The sequence below is a fragment of the Protopterus annectens genome, chromosome 13.part0 (assembly GCF_019279795.1).
Source record: "Protopterus annectens isolate FY-2018-M chromosome 13.part0, PAN1.0, whole genome shotgun sequence".
In the NCBI taxonomy this organism is placed as follows: Eukaryota; Metazoa; Chordata; order Ceratodontiformes; family Protopteridae; genus Protopterus; species Protopterus annectens.
Genome location: NC_056747.1, coordinates 1,360,528,941 through 1,360,547,621, shown reverse-complemented (window position 1 = coordinate 1,360,547,621; position 18,681 = coordinate 1,360,528,941). Strand labels below are relative to the sequence as shown.

At 42.0% G+C, this 18,681-nt stretch overlaps 1 protein-coding gene across 2 annotated transcripts in view; it reads right to left on the bottom strand.

The window, feature by feature from the left end:
* Positions 1–18,681, bottom strand: part of PLEKHM1 (pleckstrin homology and RUN domain containing M1) — a gene marked incomplete in the record, with an annotated part of 788,682 nt that overhangs the window by 349,822 nt on the left and 420,179 nt on the right. For both annotated transcript variants that reach the window (XM_044055392.1, XM_044055391.1), the window contains 1 exon segment: positions 14,226–14,371. In XM_044055392.1, coding sequence (XP_043911327.1) covers positions 14,226–14,371 — 146 coding nt within the window.

Genomic DNA, 18,681 nt, shown 5'->3' with positions numbered 1-18,681 from the left:
AAAATATGGAACAAGCTACCACAAGACCTCACAACCCTAACTTCACTCTCCCTATTTCAAACTAAACTAAAATTCTTCCTAAATAACCATTGGCTATGTTCATGTAATAACCCTTGTTAGCTATCTCTTTTTTTCCCTTTTTTATCTGATTCCTTAACAACCTTTCTCTTTCTTCTTATCTACAAATTCTAACAGAGTATTTAATGTTCATCATCTTTTTCTTCTTTTTTTACCATCCTAATGATTTAGATTGTACTCAAAAGGCTATACAACCTATTTACAGGTTTAGTGCATATGTTTTTTTTTTTTTCCCTATTATTGTGTATTCATGTATATCTTGATATTGTTAAGTAGTATGTAGTGGAGCCGGCCTCCACTGAAAATGGACATGTATCCAGTTGGACTAGCCCGGTAAACAAATGTAAAATAAATAAAAAAAAATAAAATGTAGCTCTGAGGGATTGGGATTTTTAAGTGGAGCATGTCCAACAGCTCTGGGTTTGACATAGCTTTGTATGTTAGGCAGAGATCACCTCTTAGTAGGCGATATGCGACGGAGTAAAGCTGGAGTTTTTTGAGACTGTATGCGTAGGGCATCTGAGGCCGGTAATCCTCTTTGTGAGGTATTTCTGCGGCCTTTCCAGTTGTTGTAGATGTTTTGTGAGGTACATACCAAAAGGGGCGTTGTACTCTATAATGGGTCTAATGAGTGATGAGTAGAGGGGAACAGAAATGAATGCAATGGCTTTGTTTTGAAATAGCCTTCCCCTCTGCCCCAGCAGCAACTGCTACTAGCAATTGTTCAGATTTTCTTCCTAATTTAGTTCTGTCCAAGTAGAATCTAAGTTGTCTGTGCACGTCCAAGGAATACAAAATCCGTTCCCCTTTGTTCTGTGGATTGGGATAGAAGGTTGGCAAATGGATGGACTGATTAAGAGCCACACTGGAAACCACCTTGGGCATAAAGGATGGATTGGTCCTCAGAGATACCCTGTCCGCATGAAAGATGATAAAAGGCTCCACTGTCATAAGGGCCTGTAATTCAGATATTCGTCTAACTGAAGTGATTGCTAAAAGGAAGGCTGTTTTCCAAGAAAGAAATTTTAAGTCTGCAGTAGCAGGTGGCTTGAAAGGAGGTAGAGTGAGCTTCTCCAAAACAAAGTTAAGGTCCCAAGCAGGGGTAGGAGCTCTCCTGGGTGGTCTCAATTTATTTGCCCCTCTGAGATACTGCTTGAGCAGAGGATGAGAAAAGAGGGGTGGGTTTTGTGTTATAGTGAGCTGAAATAACTGAAGCGTAGATTTTAACAGAGGAAAAAGACAGGCCCTTGTGAAGCATCTCGGTTAAGTATTGCAAAATCCGAGGTAAATTGGCCGCTGCTGTGCTCATCCCTAAAGACTGGTTCCAGGCACAGAATCTTTTCCATTTGTCAGCATAAGATTTTCGAGTACTAGGTCTTCTCGCCTCCAAGATGACATCCATCACAGGTTTGCTGAGGGATGCTAAGGGTGAATTTAAGTGATTAGCCAAGCTGCAAGGTTCAATGTTGAGAGCTGAGGGTGCAGAATTTGGTTCTCCTGCTGAGACAGCAAGGAAGGTGTCTGAGGCAGGTGCCATGGAGATATTTGTGACACACTGCGCAAGAGTGGGTACCAATGTTGGCGTGGCCAGTCTGGAGCAATCAAAATCATTTTTGGTTTGTCCTGTTTGACTTTTAGCAGGACTTTGGAGAGCAGAGGCAGATGGGGAAAGGCGTAGACTGATAGGTTTTTTTCAGCTGAAGGACAGAGCATCCACTTTCCAGGCTTTTTTGTTGGGAGCCCTTGTGCAAAATTTGTCCAACTGGTAGTTCTGGGAGGAGGCAAATAGATCTATGTGTGGGCTCCCCCATTTACTTGTCAACATGTTGAAAATCCGTGGTTCCAGTTTCCACTCATGTGGGTCCATGAGATTTCTGCTTTGTCTGCCAGTGCATTCAATTCTCCTGGCAGGAATTGAGCTGGTAGGTGCACTTGCTAGCTCAAGGCCGTGTTCCACAATGTCATGGCTAGTCTGCAGAAGGGGTAGGAATGTGTACCCCCCCCCCGCTTGTTTATGTACCACATAACCGTGGTGTTGTCAGTCTTTACCATTAGTTGTCCTGGAAGAATGTAGTCCTTGAAGGATGTCAGAGCATTCTGTACAGCTAACATTTCTTTTTGATTGATATGTAGGTGCATTTGATTTGGGTTCCATTTGCCCTGAATCCACTTCCCTGCCAGGTGAGCCCCCCGTGTATAGTCTGATGCATCTGTAGTTAGGGTTTGGGTGGAAGGGGGTAGTGTGAATGGCAGTCCCTTGTTTTGGTGGCAGGCCTCTGCCCACCACAGGAACTCCAGGCGTAGGCAAGGTATGATAGGAATCATTGTTTCCAGGCTGTGACAATGTTGACTCCATAAACTTTTTAAGTACCACTGAAGTTTCCTCACATGCAGTCTTGCATATGGAATTGGAAGAATGCAGGAGGCCATGAACCCCAAGGCTTGCAGTAGGTGTCTTGCAGATAGCAGGGTTTTTGTGGCCACTAGTTTGAAGTAAGTTACCAAATGAATTTGCTTTTCTGGTGTGACGAAAGCCATCTGGGCAGTTGTATTCAAGCTTGCACCCAGGAATGTAATCTGTTGAGAGGGTACCAGTTGTGATTTCATTTATGGTGTACCCCAGATAAGTTAGAACCCTTTTTACAAATGCCAGAAGATTTATAAGTATGGCCTGGTTTTCTGCCTGAATTAGACAATCGTTCAGGTATGGATATATTTGAATATTTCTTTGCCTGTAAAATGCAGTTACTGGTACCAGGCACTTTGTGAATAGCCTGGGATCAGTAGACAAGCCAAAGTGCAGAGAACTGATAATGCAAGTAGCCTGCTTTGAAGCGTAGGTATCTTCTGCAAGATTCCCCAATTGGGATATGCAGGTAAGCTTCTTTTAAATCTAGAGTTGCCAACCAGGCATCTTTGCCTAGCATAGGAAATAAAGTACAGTTGTGTACACTTACCATAAATGTAGATTTTCAAGTTTATTAGAGTGTAATGGCATCAGCTGCATGTTTTATACCCCTGACGACCTGACGTCATGGGAGAAGGGACAGCAACCGATGCAGGACCAAAGACTTTGTTAATCAGGCCGACTGAAGGCAACCTGCCAGCAGATTACCCAAATGTAATGACTGCAACAGTGAAACACGAAGAACATCTGGTGAAGAGTCAGCATCTTGAATTTTGGAATGTCCAGAAAGGTGTTTAGAGAAGACAGGTCCAGAATTGGACGCCATGATTTGTCTTTTCTGGGTACCAGGAAAAGCCTGGAATAGAAACCTTGTACCTTTTCCTCTTCTGGTACCGGTTGAATAGTCCTCATGTTTAAGAGGGAAAGTACTTGTTTTTGAGCCTCTGCCCACTGATTTGGGGGCAGGTCTGGCCCCACGTTTGGTGTTGGCAACGTGTGGAAATGAAATCTGTATCCCTGGGACACTACATTTAAAACCCATTTGTCCTAGGTTACGAGTTCCCAGTTTTTTGCATGAAGAGCAATCTTTCCCTCCAAAGTGGCAGCTAAAAGGTAAGTGCTTGGTAATTTTAAAGGAAAGTCACTGAGGCTGTTTACCATAGGGGGGTGGTCTTGTTATTCCCAGATTTGGAAGTGGAGGCCCCCCATTGCTTAAGCTATGAGAGTCCCCTGGGACTGAAACCTGGTGCTTTTGGTGTGTCGGGGTTTGGCTTGAGAGGATCTGGAAGAAGCTGGAAAGGACCAATTCTTAGTAGGCCAGTGCCTACTAAATCTTGGAGGTTGCACTTGTAAGAAATCTTTTACCGTTTGCATAGATTTAGCTTTATCTTCCATCTTTTTTAGAAGTTCTTCAGCCTTATTGCCAAAAGTACAGTTGTGTACACTTACCATAAATGTAGATGTTAGAGTCTATTCACTGTTGCAGTCATTACATTTGGGGTAATCTGCTGGCAGGTTGCCCTCAGTCGGCCTGAATAACAAAGTCTTGGGTACTGCGTCGGTTGCTGTCTCCTCTTCCATGATGTCAGGTCGTCAGGGGTATAATACATGCAGAGAATTGGTAATGCAAAAAACCCGCTTTGAAGCGTAGGTATCTTCTGCAAGATTCCCTTATTGGGATATGCAGGTATGCCTCTTAAGTCTAGAGTTACTAACCAAGCATTCTTGCCTAGCATAGGCAGTAGCTGTTGTAAAGTCAACATTTTGGATTTTGGAATGTCCAGTAAAGTGTTCAGAATCGATAAGTCCAGTATTGGATGCCATGAGTAGTCTTTTCTGGGTACCAGGAACAGTCTTGAATAAAATCCTTGTCCTTTTTCCTTTTCTGGTACCGGTTGAATTCCCCCCATATCCATGAGGGACATGACTTGTTTCTGGGCCTCTGCCCACTGGTTTTGTGGCTGATCTGGCCAACCGTTTGGAACTGGCAAAGTATGGAAATGAAATCTGTATCCCTGGGATACTATGTTTAATACCCACTTGTCCTGGGTTATTAACTGCCAATTTTGAGCATGAAGTGCTAGTTTTACCCCAAGGGGGGCTGGCAAAAGATAAGTGCTTGGAGATGGTAGAGGAAAGTCATTGAGACTTGTTTACTGTAGGGTTGTGCTTTGTTACCTCCAGATTTGGAAGTGGAGGCACCCCATTGCTTTGACCTGTAAGATCCCTATGATTGATATCTGGAGCCTTTTGAGTGCCTGGGTTTGCTCTGAGTGGCTCTGCTGGACACAGGAAAGGACCAATTTTTAGTAGGCCAGTGCCTACTGAACCTGGGTGGCTGCACTTGCAAGAAATCTTTTACAGTTTGCACAGATTTTGCTTTGTCTTCCATTTTCTTTAAAACCTCTTCTGCCTTATTACCAAACAGAGTATCATGCTGCAAAGGGGGCATCCAACAATTTAGCTTTGACATAAGGCAGATTTTGCTCCTTGAGCCATGTATGCCTTCTTATCACAGATCCAGTAACAGCGGCCCTACAACAGGTCTCCAAGGAATCAAAACCACATTGCAAAGTATGCTTTCCAACCTGTTCTGCGGAATGCAATAAATCCTGTAACTCTATTTTCCACGCAATCAGACATCAATACCATTTTCTGTTTCAGTAAGCCCATAACATGATGTTGACATTTAAGCATATGACACTGGCAGTTTTAAAGCCCTGATTGCCAAGGTTGCAGACGTATAAACCTCCTTACCCAATCTATTCAGCGCCCTGGAGTCTCTATCAGAAGGGGAAGGATTTTTGGCTGTAGAAGCCTTTACACCCTTGGGACCCTGAGAAATAGCCTCACGATCAGCAGCAGGATTTTTGAAAAGGAATTTGTGGGAGTCAGGAACCCTGTAATATCTGTCTGGCTTACTAGGAGCCGAAGGCAAGGAATCAGGAGCCATGCTTGATTCGGAGAACACATCATCAACAATGTCTAAAACAGGAGGTATTGCCAAAGGCCTATGCTGAGGAAGAAGAAGGAAATCCCCAAGTCTCTTTTTTGATTCAGAGAAGTCCTGACTCTCCCAGTGAAAATGTTCCCTTAAAGTATGCAAAGTCTCTTCAAAAGAGCAATCCTCAGGAGGAGATGCAGATGGGATGGATTCCTCTACATCAGAATCCTCATAAGATGGAACAGAAAATTCCTGACCAGAAGTGGAATCAGAAGAAATGGAAACCTGATCTGAAGATTCATAGTCAGTGCCTTGCCTAAGCCTCTTAGCGGGGGGGGGGGTTGGGAAACCCTGATCAAGGTAATTAAATCCATCCATTTTGATCATTTGTTTTTTAGGCATAGGGGCCTGAGCATGTGGCTCATGCGTCGGTTTTTTAGACATAGTAGTTGTATTTGACCTTGTTTTTGTTGATGGCGTTGGTTTAATATAAAAATGTTGAGGCCTGAAAACACCCTCAGAGGCCGGTGCCTGCTCAGCTGCTCTGGACCATTCCAAGGCAGAGACATCCGCGGGTTCAATACTTTGTGAATCTCACGGCATACCGAATGGGTCTCGGTAGAGGCGTGTGACTCAAAAGTAGCGGGTATCAGAGGCTGCGACAGCGTCTCATTGAATACCGGCAAACTGGCGAATGGCTTAGGAGAAGCTTCGTCGTTGGTTTTGGACCTCAACGGTCTGTCTCTGTCTTTTTCCTTGCATTTTTTGTGAACTCCAGTAGTCGGACTGCTAACCAACGACATTTCAGGGTAGTTAAATCATTTAGAAGCAAAAATATACCAACGCTTAATAGTGCATTGGTTAAATTTAGCACAAAACTGACACCAAGGCACATTGTGATCAGGGCCTAGGCAAGGAATACAGTACAAATGAAAATCCTTATGAGGTATTTGCTTCCCACAAGTAATGCAATTATTAACTTTTACTGACATTGGTAAGGAGCAAGAAAAAGTTTCCCCAACAGGGTACTTAGCTTTAAGTTGAAGACTTCGGTTCTGAAACTCAAGAACAAAAATTTCAGGAGTCTGCCAACCAGCACTTGCGAACTGCTTCTGCTTCGGGCACCGCACGGCAAGAAAGACTGATGTAATGGCGTTGGCTGCATGTTTTATACCCCTGACGACCTGACGTCATGGAAGAAGGAACAGCAACTGACGCAGGACCCAAGACTTTGTTAATCAGGCCGACTGAGGGCAACCTGCCAGCAGATTACCCAAATGTAATGACTGCAACAGTGAAACATGAAGAAAATCTGTGTATTGCCTTTGAGGTTACAGACATAGCTAAAAAAAGTCTTGTGGTTTGTCCTTGGTCTGGGAGGTCAAATTTACCTCATACCTTTATTTGTTCTCTGAGTTGTTTTAGAGTGCTTTTATCCTGCCTTATGCTGCACCTCCTAATTTTTGCCCTGATTTTCTTCCTCCTGTTATACGTCTGACTGATTTTGTGATTCCACCAGGGTGGCTTGTTTTTTGAGTTAGTTCTGTATTTCTTCCTGGTGGGTACAGCTGCCTCTATGCAGCTATTAACATGCTTGTACAGGGTTTATGTGAACAGTTCTGCATAGGCAGCAGTGTTCTCAGGGTTTATGGGGGTTTGAAATGCTGCCAAGTTATCACTTAATAGCAAAAAGTTAGCCTTAGATATTCCAGGGTTAGCTATGTTTACTTCAAAGGCGACCATTTTGTGGTCTGACCTTACCAGGGAAGACATTACACTAGGGGAATTGCAGCACTCTCTCATATTAGGACCAAATCCAGTATGTTTGCACCCCTGGTTTGTGTACTGACAATCTGGTTCAGGGACGTTGTGTTTACAAAACTCAGGAATCTCTGTGCATGTATGTTTGGTGTCATACAGGATTCCCAGATAATAGTGGGATAATTAAAGTCACCCATGAATATGGTATTGGGTTGGATGGTGAGGGTATTCCAATAGGTTTAAATACACACTATGGGTTTCCTGGGTCAAAGAGGGGATCTACAGCTGGCAAGGAAGTGGTATTGGATTTTTCCTATGGTGATTTGAACATGGAGCAGCTAAAGTGCATTGTCCTGTTTGACCAGCCCTGAGGTATATTTATTTTTGATGTAAATAGAGACACCTCCACCTTTAGTCCCTGTCTGTGCAGTAGCTGGCCTAAATGTGTGGAAGGCAACATAACCTTGCACTGTCAGTATGCTTTCTGTGGCTTTACACCATGTCTCAGTGACCACACAAATATCAGCATTCTCTGGGGTAAAGAGTTTCTAGGGAGTGGAGTTTTTTGTTTTAGACTCCTGGCATTGAGCAGTAGCACTTTTAGATTTTCTTGCATACTGAAAGGGGCATTATACCCATCAATTAGCCTAATGAGGGAGGAGTACAGTGATTACATCCCTTGACCTGGACACCATACCTTTAGCTGCAAGTTGTGCAATAAAAAAGCACTTTCTTACAATAGTGGATATGTGGTAATCAAAGGACAGTTCGTTGTCTACACAGGCTCCTAGATCTCGGACTCCAAGATCAAATTTCAGGGGTATGTTGTCAATGAAATGGTTACAAAGGAAGTCATGCTTGGACAAAGAATGCTAGTACACATTGCCTGGCATTTTGTTTTAGACACCAGCTATGTGGGAAAGGCCTTTTTGGAGTATCATGCTGTTCTCTGAGGAGTTAACGATTGCATCAAGTTTGTAGCCATCTGCAAACTGGTCAGCCAAAAACCTGTAACATTAGCTTTGACCTTTGACAAGTAAATGGCAAAGAGGAGTGGCCCAAGGACTGACCCCTGGGGGACACCGCTAGGGACAGGTCTTTTGGAGGATGTAGTGTTGGCCATCCTAATTTTCTGGATTCTACTTGTGAGCCAATTTGCTATTCAACAAGTTACACAGGGGTTTACACTTAACTGGGTGAGTTTTATCTAAGGTACCAAAGTGTGGGATGATGTTGAGCACCTTTGCAAGATCTAGACATGCTGTGTGTACTGATTTGCCCTCATCCATGTCTTCAATAACCACAAGATCTGCCCTTAACGAAAGTTTTTATCTGAATCCTTATCCTTAGCACGAAGACTCCATCTCCGACCTTTCAAATACAACCGCTACCTACATCCCTCATTCGCAAACTCCTTCAAAAACTAAAACCATGCACCCCTTCTGCTGACTGTCTTCCAGCTGAATATCTGCAAATTGCAGCAAAAGCTATTGCCTATCCCATCTCCATCCTTATAAATAGAACAATTTTAGAAATCAAAATCCCCTCCATTTGGAAAGTATCCCACATCATCCCTCTACATAAGGGTGGGTCATCTACTGAACTCTCCAACTTTCGGCCTATTGTCTGTCCCCTATAGCTAAGATAATGGAACAATGCATCCACAGACAACTCCTTGACCACCTTCTCCAAAATAATCTACTTGTCAACTGCCAACATGGCTTTAGGCCATTCCATAGCACAATAACTGCCCTACTATGCTTTTCTGACTCCATAAACAAAAATCGTAACAATAACACTTTTTCCTCTGCATTATTTATTGACCTTTCAAAAGCCTTTGATATGGTCAACCATAATATGCTTATAGACATTCTAAAAGCCCAATCTCTTGACCCACAAGCGTTACAATGGCTTAAATCCTATCTGGAAAACAGACAACAAGCAGCATTGTGGGATAATAATCTTTCTAAATCCCTCCCTGTGAACAATGGAGTACCCCAAGGCTCTATTTTAGGACCCCTACTCTTCTCAACGTTTATTAATGCCCTACATACCAACATTTCTCAGGCCACCTGCATATAATATGCAGATGACTCTACTTTAATTTGTCCAGCTAAGTCCATAACCTCTCTCTAGTCCCTCACCCAAACAGTATTTAACAGTGTTGAAAATTGGTTCATGCAACACTGCCTCCTCCTGTTATTGCTCTTTGCTGCTACTCATAAGTCACCTCAACTGCACTTCACAATAACCTCTAACAATGCAACTAACATATCCCCAGACACCTCTACCCGTCTACTAGGAGTAACAATTGATTATAACCTTAGTTTTGATGACCACATTACTTCTACTATAAAGTCCGTCAACAAAAAACTAGGCACCCCTTACAGAATCAAACCCTTCCTTTCCCCTTCAGCCAGAATCACTATTGCCCAGACCCACCTTATCTCTACCCTTGTCTATGCTTCTGCAATATATACCAATCTAACAAAAACAACCTCACCAAAACTTTCCTCCAGTTACAATAACATAGCCAGATTTGCCACTGGCACCACCTTTAGAACTCACCACTGTCTCAACCTAAAACAACTGGGATGGCTAGAACTGCAGAACCAACTACTTTGTCAACAAATTGTTATCACCCAAAAGATCCTTTACCACCCTAACAATACCACTATCCTCACTAACCTGATTTCACCCTACAAAAATCTTGCAACACTATGCTCAGCTAATAAGCTTCTCGTTTCCACGATTAAATCAAATAACAAGGCTGGGGACTCACTTTTCACCAACACAACAGGTAAAATCTGGAACCAGCTTCCTACTGAACTTTCCTCTCTTGCTTCCACTATTCTTTTTAAAAAAAAACATCTTAAAGAATATCTTAGAACTCACTGGCTTTGTCCCTGCTCTAACCCTGACCGATATCTCTTTCACCTTCCTGCTCTCTATATACTTCTCTACCTCGCCTATCTGTATTTTAATAATTTCCTTCATAGTACTGGTGAAAGAAAAATCTTTAATTTCATGTTTTTTGCTCTCTGTATTTAATCTTAGCTTAAACCTACTAAATTACTCTGTAAAACTTTTGTTCTGACCTATGTAGCTAATTTACTGTAATTCACTTGACTATTACTATATATTGTATTCTTTGTCACTGCTGATGATTGGAGCTTTTCTCCCCGGGCCTCTACTGAAAATGGACATATATCCAGTTAGACTAGCCCGGTAAACAAATGTAAAATAAAATAAAATAAACTGTCTTGGGTTGAGAGTTTGCAAGTTATCTATATTCTTATTTATTAATTCCATAATTATCCTTGCCATAGATTTACAGATGAGGCTGGTTAGCCTTATGGGTCTACAATTACCCTGGTTCACTGACACCCCATTTCTGTGCATGGGGAGGACTCTTGCTGTCCTCCAACTGGCACAAAACCTGCTTTCTTTTTTTTTACTCAAATGATTTTTATTTTGATGAAATAACACAATAATTTAATACATTCATAACATTCAATAACTATTTACAGTATTTACATTCAGCCTGACGAAAAGGATTCAGATAAAAACATTTGCAGTTAAATAATAAGTTAATATATAAACTATGATACTTAAGAAGAGTTTGGTTCCATCTGTAGGGTATCAATCAAATTCAAATGTTTCCTGCACGGACTATTAACCAATGGCTGAGGAAAAGTTCTTAACTCTGTAGTTCTTTTCTCCATTAGTATGCATTTCTTCAGTGAGGATGGGAATTCCTTCATTGTGGGTTCTACATTAAGAGCTCCATCTTCTAGTTATACATTTTCTGGCTATTGCTAACATTGCCAACAAATACAGGTAATCTTTCTTCATATTACTACTATTAACAACATTCAATAAAATTAAGGACTTTGTCAAAACAAATATATCAGTAGAGATAGCTTGAAGAAATTTGTTAATCTCATTCCAATATGGTTTAATATTAGTACAGTCATAAAAAATATGAGACCAGTCAGCATTAGTGGTCAGATGACATCTCCAACATAACTTGCTGTTTGAAGCGTTCATTTCTAAGAGTTTCTCAGGTGTCAAAAAGGATCTGTGTAGAAATCACCAATGAAAAATCCTCCAGAATTGTGAGTAAGAAGTTAGTTTAACCGAAAATAAAATGTTTGTTTTATCTTCCATTTATAATGATACTTGAAACCCTTTAGTTAGATATTGCCAGTAAGAATCTTTAGGAACTGTCTTATAGACAATTAAATTGTCATATAGATATAATTCATTCCTAACATTGATATTATTATATAGAATTCCACACATCCAGTTTACAATTTTTGGTATGGTTTTGAAGAATGAGTTATGTATTGTTGTACACAGATCCTTAGTGTATGCTGTGACACTCTGAAGAACCTACCAGTCATTATGACAATATACTTTGTGTGTTCAAAGCTTGTTGGTTTTCAATACATTACAACCAACAAAATAGGTTATTATTTTCCCATAAACCAACAATCTCTCTGTGTGTTTTATCAGGGAAATCCCTTGTAATAGTAAACCAAAAATCTCTGTGTTTTATCAGGGAAATCCCTTGTAATAGTAAATGCTATTGAAAGTCTATGCCGCAGTTTTATATCTAAATTTGTGTTAATGAATTTTCTAAACACATCAAAAATATTGTTTATTACTGTTATTTTAGTTCATTTTGTTGTACTATACTGTAAATTTAAACTTAAATAGTGCCATATCGTGTTATCTTTGTCAGTTACCAAAGCATTCTTTGATAAACAATTTTTCATTCATTAGTATAATGGAGTGTAACTGTTTCCAATTGGAAGAGTATCTAGGATTTATCCAATTAATCACTATTTTAATTATAAAAGCCTTTATATAAGTTTCAATCTCTGAAAAAAACTGCATTTGGAGGCTAATATTAAGTAGCCACTGCAGCACTCTGATAAGTCCTGTTTCAGGCTGGCTAGTAGGCAACCCAGTATGTTATCTGGTCCCATAAAAGTACTATTCATGGCACTGGACAGTACCTTGAGGACTTGGGAGATAAGAGACGGAATGCAGATTTGGGTATATGTTCTGGGAATATCGGAGAGAGGGGGGGGGGGGTCTGATCTAAACTTGCCCACTAGTAACTGAGTTAAGTCCTCTGGGTCCGAGTATGTCACGTTATTTATTTATTACTATTAGCTCTATGCAGTGTCAAACAGAGTGGTTATGTGGTTATCCTTTGCTTGGGTGGCTATTTTTACTTCATATCTGGGTTTGGCTGATTTGATCAGGATCTGGAGTTCACTGTTATTAACTAAGAGTGTTTTTGGCATCATACGAGTTAAACATTTTTTCTATGAGATTTTTTTTTTTTTAATACAGCACCTATTTATATTGGGGTTCCACTATAGAGGTTTATTTTATAAATCTGGCTTTGTGTTTACTTCAAAGGGGGATAAGCTGCATCTATGTAGCTATTTACACGTAAACAGAATTTGTAGGTAAAGGATTCTTGCATAAGCAGTGGGATCATCAAGTTGGAAGGGATTACTTCAATAAGCTTTTAGTTGCTGTCTGTTGCTGAATATGACTGATTTGTGGTCTGATTTAACCAGGGGAGAAGTTACAATTGCTGAGGAGCAAAACTGTCTCATACTGGTAAGGGTCCAGGATTTTATCAATCCTGGTTGAGGAGCAGACTAACTGGTCCACAGAGTTTGCATTTATGAAGTTCAGACATTTCTGGGCATATATGTTTCAGGGTGTTTAAGTCTCCCATTAGATGGGGGGGTACTGAAGTCACATAGAAGCATGCAGTTTGGCTTAATGTACAGGGATATACTATTTAGGTAGATGGTATGGGGAAAGGGGGATATAGAAGGCTGTCCTATAGTTAACTATAACTTCACTGACATAAGCCTCTATTCACAAGGTGGAAGCCCACACTTCACTGGTTTAAGCATCTGTCACAAGATACAACCCTACATTTCACTGGTTTAAGCCTCGGTCACAAGGTGCGGCCCTACACTGCACTGGTTTAAGCCAATGTCACAAGGTGCAGCCCTACACTGCACTGGTTTAAACCTCGGTCACTTCACTGGTTTAAACCTCGGTCACAAGGTATAGCCCTACACTTCACTGGTTTAAACCTCTGTCACAAGGTGCAGGCCTACACTTCACTGGTTTAAGCCTCTGTCACAGGGTATAGACAGACGCTTTACAGATTTAACTGCTGCAAACCACAGGAGTGAAGGTCCACATCTCAGCAAAGCTTCATAGTTCCCTAGACACACTTGCTACAACCCATTCTGAAACAGCAAACTCCAAAAATTCTGAAGCACAAACTATCTCTTTCTCTCCAAGAGAAAACAGAGTACATTACATAATAAATCCCTATCAAAATGTGCAAGTCTTCTGTTGCTCATACAAAAGGAAATGTCTGCTGATCAAAGAGGATGCATTCAGCACAAGCATGCTTATACAATCAACTCGTTCTGTAACACCCAGCATCCAAAAGTTGAGTACCACTGAAATTAGAACAGACTGAAAATGCAGGCATGTTTTTTCAAATGTATTTAAATACACAATCATTAAGCTCAGGAACTGTTCGAGTTGGTTTTGTCAGTAGATAAGCAAAAAGGTGTCTGACATTACAACATAAATACAGAATGCCAATAAGGACATTTGATTGCTAAGCTATACGTTATCAGTTCATTATATAAGGGGAATGACATAATTATTATGCAGTAAGATTCCTTCCTGGAGAACCATGGGAAAGCCAATGAAATGCTATAAAATTATCTGCAAATTAAAGTCAAGAAGTTTGAATTCTGCACTATGAAGGTTTCGGTTAGGAGAGGCAAAAGTCAGATGAAGAAGAAAGGCGTCTCCTAAATCATAGCCGGCCCCAGCAGAATGCATACACTGACATATACACCCAACAACTCAACGTGTATATGTCCAGACATGTAGACACACACATTACTCAAGGACTCGTTTGGCAACAAACACAATTATATTGTTGTTAATACAGAAATGAATGGCACTCACTGGTCGCTTACTCAGATCCCAGCCGTGTATTATCCGTGACGGAATAATAGACTCAATTTCCTGATGGCAGCTCTTGCAATAGTACTGCGCAGAGAAGGCACACAACTTAGGTATTCCAGATGAAAATCCAATTTGGTTACTGCACCCTTTAGTGAAATACAAAGGAGAATAAACAAATAGGATACCAACACCTACAGTAAAGGCACAAAATATATCCGATAAAGCACACAGGGTTTAGTCAAGTCAGACTGCATTACATTCATTAACTGCTTAAAACTGTATGCTCATACATTCTACTCATGTAACTATCTCCATAAATGTTAACATCATGGAAAATCTCAAAATTAACCTGACAGAGAAACAATGGGCAAAGAAAGATATTACTCACTGTTTTTTTTTTTTATTTATTTCTTCATTTTCAATACACATGTAGCTCAGACTCAACAGAAAGTACAGTTGTTACACTTGCCATAGATGTAGATGTTCGAGTGTATTCACTGTTGCAGTCATCACATCTGGGTTATCTGCCTGCAGGTAGCTCTCAGCCGGCCTGAATACCAGAGTCTTGGATTCCTGAGTCGGATGCTGTCTCTTCTTCCATGACGTCAGGGATATAAAACATGCAGCCGACGCCATTACATCAGTTTTTCTTGCCCCAGATGTCAGGTGCCCCCACAATGGGAAGCAATTATGTTATGGTACCCCTCCATCAAAAGGTAAATACACCAGAAAGCTTAAATACACCAAAGAAAGAAAGGTAGAGCCAAGAGAAGTCAGGGAGCTGCAGGGAGGGTAACCAGGACTGCAACAGTGAATAAACTCGAACATCTATATTTATGGTAAGGGTACCCAACTGTGCTATGTTCTTCATGTTTCACTGTTGCAGTCATCACATTTGGGTTGATTTCCGAAGCTAAGGAAGGGAGGAAGAAGTTAGAGAGCATTAGGACCAGCTATTAGGACCTGCAAGACTGCAGTGGCAAAACCAGCTCTGGATTTAGAAAAAATAAGCATGCAGTAATGCTTGGTGAAGGTATGTACAGAGCTCCAGGTAGCAGCTAATAGGATGTCCCGGGTAGGGACACCTCTGAGAAAGGCTGTAGAGGTAGATGCAGCCCTGGTAGAATGTTTTCCATGGTGCTTACACCAGAAATTAATGCAATGGGCTACCCATTTAGAAATGGTTTGCTTTGAAATGGCCTTCCCCTCTGCCCCTGCAGCAAAGCCAACTAGCAGCTGTTCCGATTTTCTGAAAGGCTTAGTCCTGTCCAAATAAAATCTAAGTTGTCTGTGCATGTCCAAGAGTGCAGTATTCGTTCTCCTTTGTTTTGTTGATTCGAGAAAAAGGTAGGCAAATGAATGGACACTAGACACCACCTTGGGCATAAAGGAAGGATTAGTCCTGAGGGAAACTCTGTCTGCATGGAAGATAATGAAGGGCTCCACTGCCATAAGGGCCTGTAATTCAGACACTCTTCTTGCTGAAGTGATGGCTAGAAGGAAGACTGTTTTTCAACAAAAGAATTTCAACTCTGCAGTTGCAGCTGGCTCAAGAGGAGGGAGAGTGAGCTTTTCCAATACAAAGTTAAGATCCCAGGCTGGAGTAGGGGCTCTTCGGGGGGGGGGGGGTCTTAAATTTTTGGTCCCTCTGAGGAATTGCTTTAGCAGGGGGTGAGAGAAGAGGGGTGGTTCGGTATTATAAAGTGCTGAAATGGCAGAGGCATGAAATTTAATTGACGAGGATAGACCCTTGTGGAGCAATTCTGTTAAGTACTGAAGTATATGAGGTAAGCTGGGCACCGCTGTGCCCATCCCCTCAGTCTGGCTCCAGGAACAGTACGTTTGCCACTTTTCAGCATAGGATTTTATAGTACTACGCCTCCTTGCCTCCAGAATGACATCTAGCACCTGCTTACTGAGGGATGCTATTGGAGAGCTCAAGGAATTAGCCAGGCTGCAAAGTTCAGGGTTCGAAGCTGAGGGTGTAGAATCTGGCCCACCTGCTGGGACAGCAGGGGAAGGGATCTGAGGCAGGTGCCATGGTTCCAGCAGTGTCATACTGTGCAAGAGGGGGTACCAGTGTTGGCGTAGCCAGTCTGGTGCAATCAGTACTGTCCTTGTCTTGTCCTGTTTGATCTTTAGCAGAACCTTCAAGAGGAGAGGCAGAGGGGGGAAAGGCATAAACCGAGAGGCTTTCCCAGGTAAAGGACAGGGCCATCCACTTTCCAAGCTTTACTGTGAGAAGTCCTTGTGCAGAATTTGTCCAATTGGTAGTTTTGAGGGAAGGCAAACAGGTCTGTCTCTGGAGTCTCTCATTTGTTCCTCAAGAGGTTGAATATTTTTGGTTCCAGTTTCCATTTGTGTGGGTCCATGAGATTTCTGCTTAGGCCGTCTATCAGGGAATTTAGCTTGCCTGGCAGGAATTGAGCCTGTAGGTGCACTTGGTTGCTCAAGGCTGTGTTCCACAGAGCCATGGCTAGTCTGCAGACAGGGTACAAGTAGGTTTCCCCCAGCTTATGTACCACATAACTGTGGTGTTGTCTGCCTTTACCAATAATTGTCCTGGAAGAATGTGGTCTTTGAAGGTTGTCAGGGAATGCTGTACAGCTAACATTTCTTTTTGGTTAATATGCACATGCATCTGTCTCGGGTTCCATTTGCCCTGAATGCACTGCCCTGCCAAGTGAGCCCCCCATGCATAGTCTGATGCGTCTGTTGTTAGGGTTTGGGTGGCAGGGGGAGCCCCTTGTAGTGGTAGCAGGTCTCTGCCCACCAAAGGAACTCTGTCTTGATACAACGAATGATAGGAATCATTGATTCCAGATCCTGAGAATGTTGACACCATAGGCTTTTTAGATAGCGTTGTAGTTTCCACATATGCAGTCGTGCATATGGAATTAGTAGAATGCAAGAGGCCATGAACCCCAGGGCTTGCAGAATTTTCCTTGCAGATAGCTGGGTCTTTGTGGCCACTAGTTTGAAGTAGGTTGTCAAATAAACTTGTTTCTCTGAAGTGCGGAAAGCCATCTGGGAAGTTGTGTTCAAGCTTGCTCCCAGGAATACAATCTGTTGCCAGGGTACTAAGTGAGATTTCTTTTCATTTATGGTGTACCCCAGTGAGGTTAGAAGATTGTTTACGAATGCCACATGTTTTAAAAGCAAATTCTGCCTGAATCAGACAATCGGTCCAGGTATGGGTATATCTGAATATTTCTCCGCCTGCAAAATGCAATGGCTGGAGCTAGACACTTTGTGAATACCCTGGGCGCAGTAGATAAGCCAAAGGTGAAGTGCAGAGAACTGATAGTGCATGGAGCCTGCCCTGAAGCGTAGGTATTTCCTGCAAGATTCCCTTATTGGAATGTGCAGGTAAGCTTCCTTTAAGTCTAATGTTGCCAATCAGGCATCTTTGCCTAGCATAGGAAGCAGCTGTTGAAGTGTTAGCATTTTGAATTTTGGAATTACCAAAAAGGTGTTTAGAATAGAGAGGTCCAGGATAGGACGCCAGGAGCTGTCTTTTCTGGGTACCAGGAAAAGTCTTGAATAAAAACCTTGTCCCCTTTCTTCAACTGGGAAAGGTTGAATAGCCCTAATACTTACAAGGGAGAGAGCCTGCTGTTGGGCCTCTGCCCACTGATTTGGGGGCAGGTCCGGTCAACCGTTTGGGGTTGGTAGGGTGTGGAAATAGAATCTGTATCCTTGGGAAACTATATTCAAAACCCATTTGTCTTGGGTAATCATTTTTTTGCATGCAAGGCGAGCTTTCCTCCTAAGGGAGCAGGCAGGTGAGCAGGGCTTGGAAGGGTTAAGGTTAAGTCACTATGCCATTTTTTCGTAGGGGGGTGCCTTACTACTACTGCTTTTAAAGTGGGAAGGAGCCCCCCACTGATTAGGCCTGTGAGTAGCCTGAGACTGTAACCTAGGTGGTCTGCTGTTCCTGAGTTTGGACTGAGAGGGCCTGGAAGAGACTGGAAAGGACCAATTCTTTGAATGCCAATGCCTACTAAATCTGGGAGGCCGTACTTGCAGGAATTCTTTAACAGTTTGCATAGATTTAGCTTTTTCCTCCATCTTTTTGAAGACTTCTGCTTTGTTGCCAAACAGACAGTCCTGGTTTAAGGCAGCATCCAGTAATTTAGCTTTAACATGATCTGGCAAGTTTTGCTCCTTAAGCCAAGCATGCCTTCTAAGTACAGACCCAGTGACAGCAGCCCTGCAAGATGCTTCTAAAGAGTCAAAACCACATTGCAAAGTATGTTTACCAACTTGTTCTGCAGAATGCATTGAATCCTGTAATTCTTTGTGTTCAGCACAGTCAGGAATCAGCATCATTTTCTGGTTAAGTAGTCCCATAATATGCTGCTGGTACTTTAACATATGAAACTAGCAATTTAAAGCCCTAGTGGCCAAAGTAGCAGACGTGTATCTTCTTACCCCATCTGTCCAAGGCTCTAGA